At 36.3% G+C, this 12,657-nt stretch overlaps 1 protein-coding gene across 1 annotated transcript in view; it reads left to right on the top strand.

Annotated features, from left to right (window-relative positions):
• LOC150090433 (uncharacterized) overlaps nt 1-12,657 on the top strand; it is a 562,729-nt gene that overhangs the window by 160,972 nt on the left and 389,100 nt on the right. The window contains exons 72-74 of the mRNA XM_090389881.1: nt 844-906; nt 7,472-7,710; nt 11,849-11,972. Of these exons, the coding sequence (XP_090246007.1) occupies nt 844-906; nt 7,472-7,710; nt 11,849-11,972 (426 nt within the window). The remainder of the gene's footprint in view (nt 1-843; nt 907-7,471; nt 7,711-11,848; nt 11,973-12,657) is intronic.

The following is a 12,657-nucleotide window of genomic DNA, read 5'->3' as shown; positions in this document are numbered from 1 at the left end:
GTAGGAAAGCTGATGTAAGAATTATGAGGTGTAATGAAAACTCCTGGACCTGTTAGAAACAAAGATGAGGCACACTAAGAACATGATGATATATATATGTATAAAATTTAGTAGTTTGGATTACAAGGATATTTACACAGATAAGGCCTAGCAGTCTAACAAAGCCACACATAATAAAGTTCGATCTTAATTGTAGCTATTGATTGAAATGTATATAATGTCAATAAATATTGCTATGGTTTGTACTCATGTATTTGTCAATCATTTTGAACTTCAGCCAGTCCAGAGGAGGAATACTAAAATATTGAGACCCCCTTAGAGTCTAGAATCTTCTGGGAGATTAACAAGTCAGGTGTAAAGTGGGAGGGAACAAAACGGGGGGGGGGGCATAGTAGAGTACGAGGAATATTTAAATAAGTCGTATAGCATTGAGGAAACAAAATAAATAAATAAAAGTTATATATAATAACGGAAAAAAAGAAATATATAAAAATATATAAAGATAATTAAACATCATCATCCTTCCCCCTCACACACACAGTGCTTGATTTTGCTGAATAAATGAATTTTGTTGATGGTAAAAATCTGGATGTTATTTAATACAATTTGTTAATAAATGAAAAGAGCTTATAGAGTCAATGTAACAGGACAAAAACTTCACAATTCCAGTTAAAAAGAATTCTTTTTATACTGCCCCAAGGTTATTAGACTACATATGTGTGCAAACAAATTAAGAAGTTTTCCTTAAAGTACATGCTTGACAACTAGGAAGCTGTCAAATGCCTACTTCTTTTCACAAATTTAACATCTCTGTATCTCACTTTCATTTATATCGTTGTATAGGTCCTCCAACAACAGCTCCAGAGGAAATCACTACATTTACCCCATTTGGATTGGACTCAACAGGTAAGCTCTACTGTTTAATTCTCTCTCTCTCTCTCTCTCTCTTGTTTTGTCATTTATAACTTATATTGACTACTAATTTTATGACTGACTTTAGCATTATTAGAGGCATATGATGCAAGAAAGCAAGCTTATGCAGCATCAGCCAAAAAAAAAAAAAAAAAACACTTCCACTTCACCCCTCCGTTCGTTCGAAATACCTGTCCAGCTGAGCCTTATTTAGGCTATCAACTTCCACAGCAAGGGATGGAAGTCTGTTCCACAACCAACTACCCGCTGGCTAAAGGCAAATTTCCACACATCTATCCTACATCTGTCTTTCCTCAATTTGAATTTATGCCCTCTCAGGTGATTATTCTGAACAAGAGACAGAATCCCATCAGCATTGAGCATGCTCAAACCATTCAAAGCTTTATACACCTCTATCAGATCACCTCGCCGATGCCTAGTCTCCAGACACTGTAATTTACAAAACTTGAGCCTTTCTTCGTAAGAGCACCCTTTGTTCCATTCACTAATCTTGTTACCCTTCTCTGTACTCGTTCCAGCAGCTCTACAGCCTTCTTGAAATGAGGCCTCCAGACCTGTATACAGTACTCAAGGTGTGGCCTGACCATTGCCTTATACAAGGGAATAATCACCTCCTTATCCCTGCTAGAAAAATTCCTGTATGTCATTGATAAGACACCATGAGCTACTCTTGCAGCCCGTCTGCACTGCTTAGAGAACTTCATATCTGCCTGCACAATTGCCCCCAAGGTCCTTTTCATTCTCTACCACTGTCAGTGTAGTACCACAGAGTTGATACGTTGCTCTGGGGTTGCTGTTTCCCATATGTAGTACTTTACATTTGTCAATGTTAAACTTCATTTGCCACCTCTCAGCCCATCTGCTCAACCTTTCCAGACCCTGTTGGAGCAGCATAGCGTCAGTAGTGTCCTTAACCCAACCTTTGTATCGTGTGCAAACTTGGACATTAAGCTTGATATACCATCATCAATATTATTTATAAATACAAAAAACAATAATGGACCGAACATTGAATCCTGAGGGACTCCACTAATAACATTCTTTGCATCCCTTGCCAAAGATTTCTTGTAATCTGCCTTCACCTGCCTAACCTCCTTTGTAACTTGGGTACAGATCAACTTATGCTATCATAGGCTTGTGTGTCACGTGTTAATTTATATGTATCCCATGCATTTTTATTCTCTGCCATATGTCTCATTAGTTCATCTGACATCCATTTAGGCCTAAACATTGAACAATATTTCTTAGATGGTATGTAAAGCCTAGTAGCTTCCAAGATAAGTTCTTTGAATGCTTCCCATTTTGAATTTGCTGTTGGTAACATCATCAGTTGGTATAGAATTTAAATACTGTCTCAGTCCATCGTAGTCGTCTTTACGAAAGCAATAACCCTTCCCTTTACCTCTGATGGTTGTTACCTCCTTGAGTAAATCCCATTTCAGCACACTGTGATCACTGCTACCTAGTGGTTCCTCTATCTGCAAATTCTTAATGCATGAAAAATCACTACTGATAATCAAATCAAGAGTATTACTCCCTCTAGTTGCCTCCCGAACATGCTGATGTAGAAAACAATCATCCAATAAATCCACAAAAGCCTTGCTAGTGTGTGAGTGACCAATCCACAAATTCCAGTCAATATCTGGGAAATTGAAATTCCCCATTATAAGACTCTCTGATTTAATGCCCCACTCTATTTCCCTGTACAGTTTCTTATTGTACTTATCAGAGTCATTAGGCCTATAGCACACTCCTACTCTCAATTTTGATCTCCCAATGCTTATGTCACACCAAACTGACTCGACACTGCACTGTCCAGCGATGTCGACTGGCTTCACTTCCTTGGATTTTATGTTTCTTAACTAATAGCATAACCCCTCCTCCCTTCCTATCCTGTCTGTCCTTCCTGTACACATTGTTCTCCCCAAATTCCATTTCTGCATTCCTTATATCTGTGTGACACCACGTCTCTGAAATCCCAACAATATCTGCCTTTGATATTTTGAGCAATACCTCAAATTCATCAAATTTATTTACTAAACTTCTACCATTGGTGTACACGCAAGTATACATGCACCTGTTCTTTTTCTTAGCTACCCTAACACAACCCATGTGATTACTGTTAGTTTCCATGCAAAATATGAGTATAAATCTGCTTGGCATTGATTGTTAACGATATGCTGCTTGGCACTGATTGTTAATGATATGTTGCTTGGCACTGATTGTTAATGATTCTACCAGTATTTACGTCATCTGCAAATTTTGACATCACACTTTCTATCCCTCAGTCGATGTCATTTATGAAAATGAGAAACAACAGTGGTCCAAGAACTGATCCTTGAAGAACCCCACTCCTGACATTACACCAATCTGAAGAATATCCATTAATTACAACCCTCTGCCTTCTGCCCTACAGCCACTCAGCAATCTATCTTAGAAACTTACCAGTAATCCCAACCTGTTCAAGCTTATAGACTAACCTCTCATAAGCGACCAAGTCATATGCTTTTCTAAAATCCAAATATACAATGTTGAAATTGTTCCCTACATCCAGTTCATGAATAACTGTATCAAATTAGTCTACAAAGGTAGTTAAACATGATTTTCCCTTAACAAAACTTTAAATATAACAGTTAAAAATGTCCTGTCATCTTGTAAAACATGCATTGTAACTCTTAAAGACATCACCAACATTAATAAGCAGGGACATTATTATGGCACCCAACACTGAACCAATCTGAGATGAAAATCCATACCAAAACAGAGTATTCTGTCCCTCTTTATGAAGTATATTTGCAATAGTATCTTTTACATAGGAAAATATTCAACCATGGCAAACCAGGATGATATCACAAGGGTTTCTCCAGCTGATGTACCCTGCAGTGGTGAATGTTGACCGAGGGCTGCAGCTGCCATTAGATAACAGGATATACTTGTTGCTATAAATGCCATCACTGATACCATGTTGTGTGTCCTTCAGAATGCCATAACTATCTAAATGTCCATGGATTGCACTCTTGATCATTGCCTCTAAGATTTTTCCTACCACTGAGTCAGACTAACTGGTCTATAGTTACCATCTCTACTCTTTTAGAACTGCCTTTACTTATTGCCAATACATTGGCACTTCTCCGACCAAAAGAAATCTCCCCTTGAGTCCAAAGATGCCCTCATATAATTAACTTCAGTGGTCCAATACACTCCCTGGCAGTCTCTCTCAAAACTACCAGGTAAAGTGCAGCCATTATCAACCCAGCATAGAAGAATGGAAGTCTCCTTAACAATTCATGCTGAGGGAAATGTACCATAATCTGCCACGCTGGTCCAGTGCGGGTTGGCAGATCGACCATATTCAGTAGTCAGGGGCTTGAACCCCGGTCTACTCAAAGTGCGTGTGCTACTGCACCGGAACTACCATGTATATGCCATCAACTCTGAAAGCCTTACTTGCCTTTATGCCCAAAAATTTCCTAATAAACAGTCATCTGTAATTACAAAATTACTAATTTCATATAGCTCGGCCTCACTTGCATAGCCTCTTCTCAGCATGAAGGGTCTTTTGTCAATAAAGACTGATACAAAGTACTTATTCAATTCATCTGCAACTTTATCTGGGTTATCTAAGAATTTCTCACACCCACTGCACAAGGGTACGATCTGATTAGCTTTCTTCTTTGTAGTATTCACATACATGAAACATTTCTTGTTCCCATTCTTTGCTCTTTTAGCCAGTATTTCATAGACACAACTTTGGCCCCCCCCTAACCTTATTTGTGGTGGTATTATAGATCATCTTGTACCTGTTGTAAGCTTCAGTACTTTTCATCGCTCTGTAAATATCTCATGCTATCTTTTTTTTTTTCTGTATTTGACTGGCCAACTCCACTGTCACCTATTTCGGTGTCCTCCTCCTGCAATATTTTCTTATTGGTGTGTATACGTTCATAGCTTCAGTAATTTTTGCTTTAAAAGTACTCCATAATTCAAATGTATTTGTCCTCCCTTGGCAATCCCCTCCCAATTTATAGATGCCATATAGTGCCTTAAACTGTCAAAGTCTCTCTTCCGAAGTTAAAACCTGTGCCTTTACCTTTAACTACTGAAACATCTTTCTTCATCTTCCAAATGACAATTGTATGGGTAGTAGAAAATGAAAAAGATCTGGAGGTAATTGTGCAGTCAGATATGAAATTCTTTGAGCAGTGCAGACATGCTGCCAGGACAGCTCATGGGGTTTTGCCAATGATATACAGAAACTTTGCTAGCAGGGATAAGAGGTGATTATCCCTTTATATAAGGCCATAGTTAGGCCACATCTTGAGTTCTAATTATAAAATAAATTTTCCTTTTATACTCCGGGATGATCACATGGCCAGAAGAGTTCACAAGGTAGAGAGAATACAAGAAACAGCACCATATTCAGCAGTCACGAGCTTGAACCCGGGTCACTCAAGACACGTGTACTTATGCACCTGCACCCCTGACCACTCGGCTATGGCGGCCTCTTGAGTTCTGTATACAGGTCTGTAGGCCTAACTTTAGGAAGGATGTAGATCTGCTGGAATAGGTGCAGAGAAGGGCAACCAGATTGGTGAGGAGAACAAAAGGGTGCTCTTACCTAGAAAGGTTTCTGTTCTTCTGCATTTGCAGAAGAACAGAAAGGTCTTGAGACCAGGCATCTCAGGGGAGATTTTATTAAGGTGTTTAAAGCCTTGAATGGATTGAGTAAGCTGAATGTTAATGGTATTCTTCCACTTGCTGAGACTACATACACGAGGGGCATAGATTTAAGTTGAGGAAGGATGGTTGCAGGATAAATGTGTGGAAGTTTGGCTTTAGCCAGATTGATTGTTTGAACAGGCTTCCATCTGTTGTTGTGGAAGTGGATGGGTTGAATAAATTCAAGGGAGAAATAGACAAATACTTGGAGGGTACGGATGGGTTAACCTTCTTTTTTTGGCTGATGTTATATAAGCTTCCTTTCTTGCATCATTTGCCCATTACTACCACTACTACTTAACAAATCAATGCTCTGACTGCTGTATGACTGCAGTATCATTGTATGGTGGACTGAAATGAAGTTACTAAATTAGAAATGGATAAAGGTAATTATTTATATTTAGGGATTGGATGTATTTTTTTATGATTGCTTATTTGCATAATTCTTGCCTTGAAGACTCTCTTGTATTTTTTACTCCCCTTCCAAAAATAAATAAATATATAAAAAAAAATAAAACTGATTATTATGCCTACTATATGCCTATCCATCTACTGTTTAAGTAGACTCCATAGATTTATCCCTTCTTTTAACCTTGTAATGTGAATGCAACCTTTTAATCATTTACTGTATATATCATTAATATGTTATCTATATTTTATTTATTTAGTTATTTGTTTTTTGAAATGCATTTTAGGTACTTGAATCTGTATTCTTCTTCTCATTGTTTACTCCATTAGCTGTGTCATGACATCTTGTTATATTTTCAATTATTCATGGCCAGATAATTTTACTGTTGTGATCACTTAGTAAAAGTGCTTTTTACCAACCTGTTTGACCTGTGTTGTCTTTGTCACTTACATCACACTTTATGATGTGCATCATATGTGTATTTGAAAACTGATAACAATTCACTTTTTTCTTTCTTTCATCAGAAATTTTACCTGCCACTAGTGCCAAAATTCCAGGCAAAACTATGAATGGAATAAGGAATCCCAAAATAGGAGTAAAATTTAAGGCAAAGAAATGCCATTATGACCTACTTTTTGGCATTAATACTGTTCAGATATTTATTCAGTAAAAACTCAAAAAGGCATTATATCTGACTGTCTAATAAAGTGGAACAACACTTATCAGTCAAAACTGACATTCATAATAAATTTATTCTTACACTGAAAACAGCAGACTGAATTTAATGAACTATATTCCCTCAGCATGAATTGTTGAGGAGGCTTCCATCCTGCAGTGGGTTGATAATGGCTACACTTTACTTTATATAAAATGAAAAACTGATATATTGCTTTTCTAAAAGTTTAATATTTTCTTCTTCTTTGGTGTTGCAATTATTAAGTCATGTAGCCACACTCTAGTAGACTATGTGGATTTATCCCTTCTTGTTCTGCATGTAATCTTGATATCATAGTCTGGTTGATAGTGTTGATGACTGTCAATCAGATTTGGATCTGAGCTTGCATTATTAGGTGTACATGCTTACCTCAGTTGCAATTAAAAATTTGACTTCAATTTAAAATGAATAATTTCAAGTCGCACCCTGTATTGTTCGGTATGAAAAGTACCAGGAAAGTAAACATACTTTTATTCTGTTGTTTTTTAAATAGCAGAATAAAGTTATGTTATTATATTATGGAATCAGTGTGTTTAATAGAATAGTAAAAAGAATAATCACTAATTGATATTGGTTATATGTGAAGCCATGTTGCAGGTTTATTTTTAAAAAAAAATCAAGTATAAAGTGGTCCTCATTCGTAATGCAAGCTTTTAATTCTAGGGAATACATTAATAAGAATAATTATTTTATAGGTCCTTGCCCACCAGGAAGTGAATGGGACAATTGTGCCTTCCACTGTGATGAAACCTGTCAGTCTTTCCATCATAATTTGAAGCAAAAGGGACAATGTCAGGATACAGATGTAACTAGTATGTGTATAGCTGGATGCAGGCTGGATTCTTGCACACCTCCATTTGTAGCAAGAGATGAGTACATGTGTGTCTTGCCTCAGGATTGCACATGCAGTTTTAAAGATGGAACTATCTTAGCTGTAAGTCTTGGACCTCATTATAACTGAATTTATCCTTAATTTTATAGTATTTTTTAATTTAAGTTTAATAAAAGTTAAAGTTAATTTTAATAAAAGTTAAAGTTTTTAATTGAACTAATTAAAAATATATATATCTGGGACAGTGGTTGAAGTAGCCGGAGTGGCATATAAAAAAAAAAAAAAAAACCATAAAATGAAGAAAAAACAGATGTCATTAGCATTAGTAGAGGCATATGATGCAAGAAAGCAAGCTTATGCAGCATCAGCCAAAAAAAAAAAAAAAAATGCTCCCATTTCACCCTTCCAATCGTTCCAAATACCTGTCCAGCTGAGCCTTAAATTTATTTAGGCTGTCAACTTCCACAACAAAAGATGGAAGTCTGTTCCGCCAACCAACTACCCGCTGGCTAATGGCGAACTTCCACACATCTATCCTACAACTGTCTTTCCTTAATTTGAATTTATGCCCTCTCAGTTGATTATTTTGAGCAAGAGGAAGAATCCCATCAGCACGGAGCATGCTCAAACCATTCAAGGTTTTATACACCTCAATAAGATCACCTCGCAGGTACCTAGACTCCAGACAAAACTTAAGCCTTTCTTCATAAGAGCAATCCTTTGTTCCATTCACTAATCTTGTTTCCCTTCTCTCGTTCCAACAGCTCTACATCCTTCTTAAAATGAGGCCTCCAGACCTGTATACAGTACTCAATACTTATACTTACCTGTATACTTATACAAGGAAATAATCACCTCCTTATCCCTGCTAGAAAAAATCCTGTATATCATTGACAAGACACCATGAGCTACTCTTGCAGACTGTCTGCACTGCTCAGAAAACTTCATATCTGCCTGCACAATTACCCCCAGGTCCTTTTCATTCTCTACCACTGTCAGTGTGGTACCCTGGGATTACTGCTTCCCATATGTAGTACTTTACATTTGTCAATGTTAAACTTCATTTTCCACCTCTCAGCTCATCTGCTCAACCTTTCCAGATCCTGTTGCAGCAGCATACTGTCAGTAGTGTCCTTAACAACCCTGCCAACCTTTGTATCATCTGCAAACTTGGACATTAAGCTTGATATATCAATATCATTTATAAGTACAGAAAACAACAATGGACCCAACACTGAACCCTGATTTGTTATTTGTTATTTAGTTTTTTTTTTAGGAGCATTAGCAACTAAGGCCATATTGCTCCGGGATATGCGGTGGTCATCCATCACCTTTCCGCATCCTCCGTATTTGGTGGTGACGGGCTCGAACCCCGGTCTAATCAAGAAGCGTGTGCTACGCACTGCTGCTCCTTCCCACCTGGCTACGGAGGCGCCACTGAACCCTGAGGGACTCCACTAATAACATTAGTCCACGATGAGCAGTGTCCATTGATTACCACTAATCAATTGTGATGGCTAGTGAGTGAGTAACTGAAAGCCTCATTTTAGGAAGGAACTGGAAGGAGTGATGGCATGATGGAAAGCCTCATTTTAAAAAAAATTGGAAGAAGTGATGGCTAGTGAGTGAGATCCAGCTATGAACATCATTTCAAGTTTCAAAATGTATGAAATAATCCAATTACTGTTGATAACAAGTTTGGTTTTCAGTCAAAGCAGGAGGTGGTAGATGGATATTTTACCCTTTTGTCAGGTAAAAAAATTGAGCCAAAATTGGACAAAGGGATGTCCAATTTTTTAATTTTTTCTTTTTTTCTTCTATCCTTTTTCTTTTGCTCAGGTTGGAGTCACATTGATCTTTAATTTCCACATGTCAAGCTTGCCATACAATGTCCTAATTTGCTTGCCACTAGCAGTTTGTTCATTACACTTTTATTACTGATTCCTCTGGTGTTCACTACAGTCCATTAGACACAGATACATTCTAAATAAGTGAATGTGAGAATTAAAAATTAAAATACAGTAAGATGTAAAATTCAGTAAAAATTGAAAATACAGTAAGGAGATTACCTGGCAACACTCAATCCAGATTGATTTGGCATGAATTTGATTCTGTTGTGACACTTCTTTAAATGGAAAATTTTAAAGCATCCAGCATTACTAAAGTAGCATTAGAGTTTGGTAAAAATTGATTTTGTTAATATTGGTATAACATTTAACATTTGTTAATGTCAAAAATAAAAGTATATTCACTTTATGTCATTTTTGCCTCAGTGTAAAACAACCCACTGCACTTTAAAATGTGATCACCAGTAGTCAAACTGATATTGCTTCAAACTTTGGAAGCAGCTACTTTGAAATAATTGATACAAAAACCAGAAGTTATGCAAATAAACAGAACTGGATCACAGGTATGTGAAACTGAAAGTTATCCATTTTTTTGTATGATCACCTGGCAACACTCAGTCCATTTTGATTTGGCATGAATTTGATTCTGCTGTGGTGCTTATTTAAATAGAAAATTTGAAGCATCCAGCATTGCTGAAGTAGAACTGTATTTAAATACTAGCTCCCTTTCATCAAGACATGAAAATCCACTAAATTGGCAGAAAGAAAACAAATCATTTATCCCCAGGCTTTTTGAAAAATCTTACTCCAAAGCTGATTTTTCATAGTTGTGACGTCAGTTCCAAATGAAGGCATTTTCTGGAGGAGTACTATAGACACTGAGAAGAAAAGCAGGTTGACAATGTCTAATCATGTTTCTTAATTTGAATTTTAAAAAAAGTTTAAAATCTTTTTTTATAGTACTTTTTATTATTTGTGTTATTTTAGCCTCTCATTTTATTCATCATCTATACATTTCATTTTAAAAAAAAATTCTGTTTATACTCCTAAATGATCACATAGGGTCAGAGGAGTATAAACAGAAACAAGATATAGAGAATACAAGAATTCAAGTGTATATGACTGCATTTAGCTATATAGACTTGAACCTTGATCAGACTCAACCATGCGTATTACTGTACCCTTGCATTCGATCACTTGGCTACAGCAGTCCTTTGTAATTTAATGTGTAATTTTATTACATGGTTTATTTTTGATTTCTTCATGCATTAAATACAATGTACAAATAAATAAAATGCAAAACATTGGATTTTTTTTTCTTTATTGTTGGAATACAGAATTCAGTTAAATAACAAAAAAAAAAAGTATAATCAAATTCATAGGCTCACAAAGTGATCACGTTTCTTGATTCAATCTAAGAAAAATATTGAAATAAAATATGCAATGGATACTAGATTATGCAGGATGATCTGTGGAGGGGGAGAATAGCAAATTGTGCACTGTTCTCATTTATATTATTTTAAAGTATTTGTGGATATATTTTTTGAATATTTTATTTTCCTATACTGTTGCCCTCCCCACCATCCCAAATTTGAATGCTGTATTTGTCATTGGAAATACACAATAAATAGTATTTTGCTCTGAGTGCAAGGTTCCAAAACATTCCATAGCTGAGTCAGAGTTTGTGATAGGAGCAATCTACTGAATTGAATTACCAAATGATCATTCTGTTGTTATTTAAACAAATTTAACCTCAGGGGCTCATCACATCTGGTGAGGTCGACCAGGCTAGCCGGGTGGGTAAAGTGCCTGCCTGGCAACCCAAAGGTCGTGGGTTCGATTCCCGCCTCAGGCTTGGATCAAAGTACTGCAAAAACTTTGGAAGGTGCATTATGGCCACAGAAGCCTATGCGCCAAGAACCACCAAAAAAAAAAAAAAAACATCTGGTGAGTATAGGCTTGGCACACCCAGGTCCTGAGCTGGATATCATCATCCTTTGCTTTCCTGGTGATTTCTTTCTACTTCTGACTCTTGTCTCTCTCTCTCTCTCTCTCTCTCTCTCTCTCTCTCTCTCTCTCTCTCTCTCTCTCTCTCTCTCTCTCTCTCTCTCTCTCTCAGGGGAAACTCGGAATTTTTTTTTTTTTTTTGGCTGTTGCAACAAAGGCTTCAGGCTTCCTTACACCATATGGCTAATAATGATAATAATTTAACAATTCACTGTTTTATATCATTAGTAAAAATAGGGCTGCAAGTCTCAAATATCATAAGTCAGAGACACCATTATTCATTTTAATAGAATGAAATGGCTCATATAACCATTACAGAAATTTGAATTATGAATCTTCTACTGTAATATTATTACTAACAGCTGTGTTTGAAATTTTGTTGACAGCCTGGTGAGATTAAAGACTTTGACTGTGAAAGATGTCAGTGTTTAAACAATTCTCTCATTTGTTCTGAACTTCAAGGTTGTGCCACCACTGAAACTGCTCTGCCCCAAGTTTTAGAGACAGCAAGTATGTATATTAAAGAAGTCAAAGTTGAAAATTGTTGATTATTAGAATTGCAATGCTGAACTAGTCTATTAATGTAATTTTTAATATATTTTTTAAAACTAATATCAAATTTTACATTATTTTATTTTATTTAGAAAAGTTTTATTCATATGAAATTTGGATTATTCTGAGTTCAGTGAAAATCGAATATTTTATTAAATAAATAGTAGTCTCCCCGTCTTGCATTATAGATTCCTCTAACACTTGAAAGGTGTCAGAACAGATGCTACACCCTTTTGTTGCAATGTTGCTTCCAGTTGGCCATTAACTATGCTCACTGAGTTTGATTGAAGCAAAAAAAGAAATGTTTGAAGAACATGTAAATAGAATTATTTATTCAATTTTTTTTATCTCATGCATAGGAAAGTGTACAAAATTACAAAAGGGCGCAATTACAAAAATTTCAAAATTATAAAATTACAAAAAAAGAGAGGGGACAGGCATAATGTCAGTAAGTTTTACCTTTCAAGCATCGTTGCCAGAATCAACATCTCCAGCTGATAAGTACACTGCTGCAGAGGTTGAGGGCCATGGAAATTTAGAAGGGGTTTTTTCCAACATATCACAAAATTTCTCTGCTGCTGCAGAATCAGCACTAGCTACTTACTGCATACTTTAACATTGTGGAAACCAGCATGATGCTTGA

This window comes from Mastigoproctus giganteus, chromosome 2 (assembly GCF_048544385.1).
Source record: "Mastigoproctus giganteus isolate SK-2022 chromosome 2, ASM4854438v1, whole genome shotgun sequence".
NCBI classification, from domain to species: domain Eukaryota; kingdom Metazoa; phylum Arthropoda; class Arachnida; order Uropygi; family Thelyphonidae; genus Mastigoproctus; species Mastigoproctus giganteus.
Note: the sequence above shows the minus strand (reverse complement) of the source record. Positions and strands in the feature narration are given on the sequence as shown.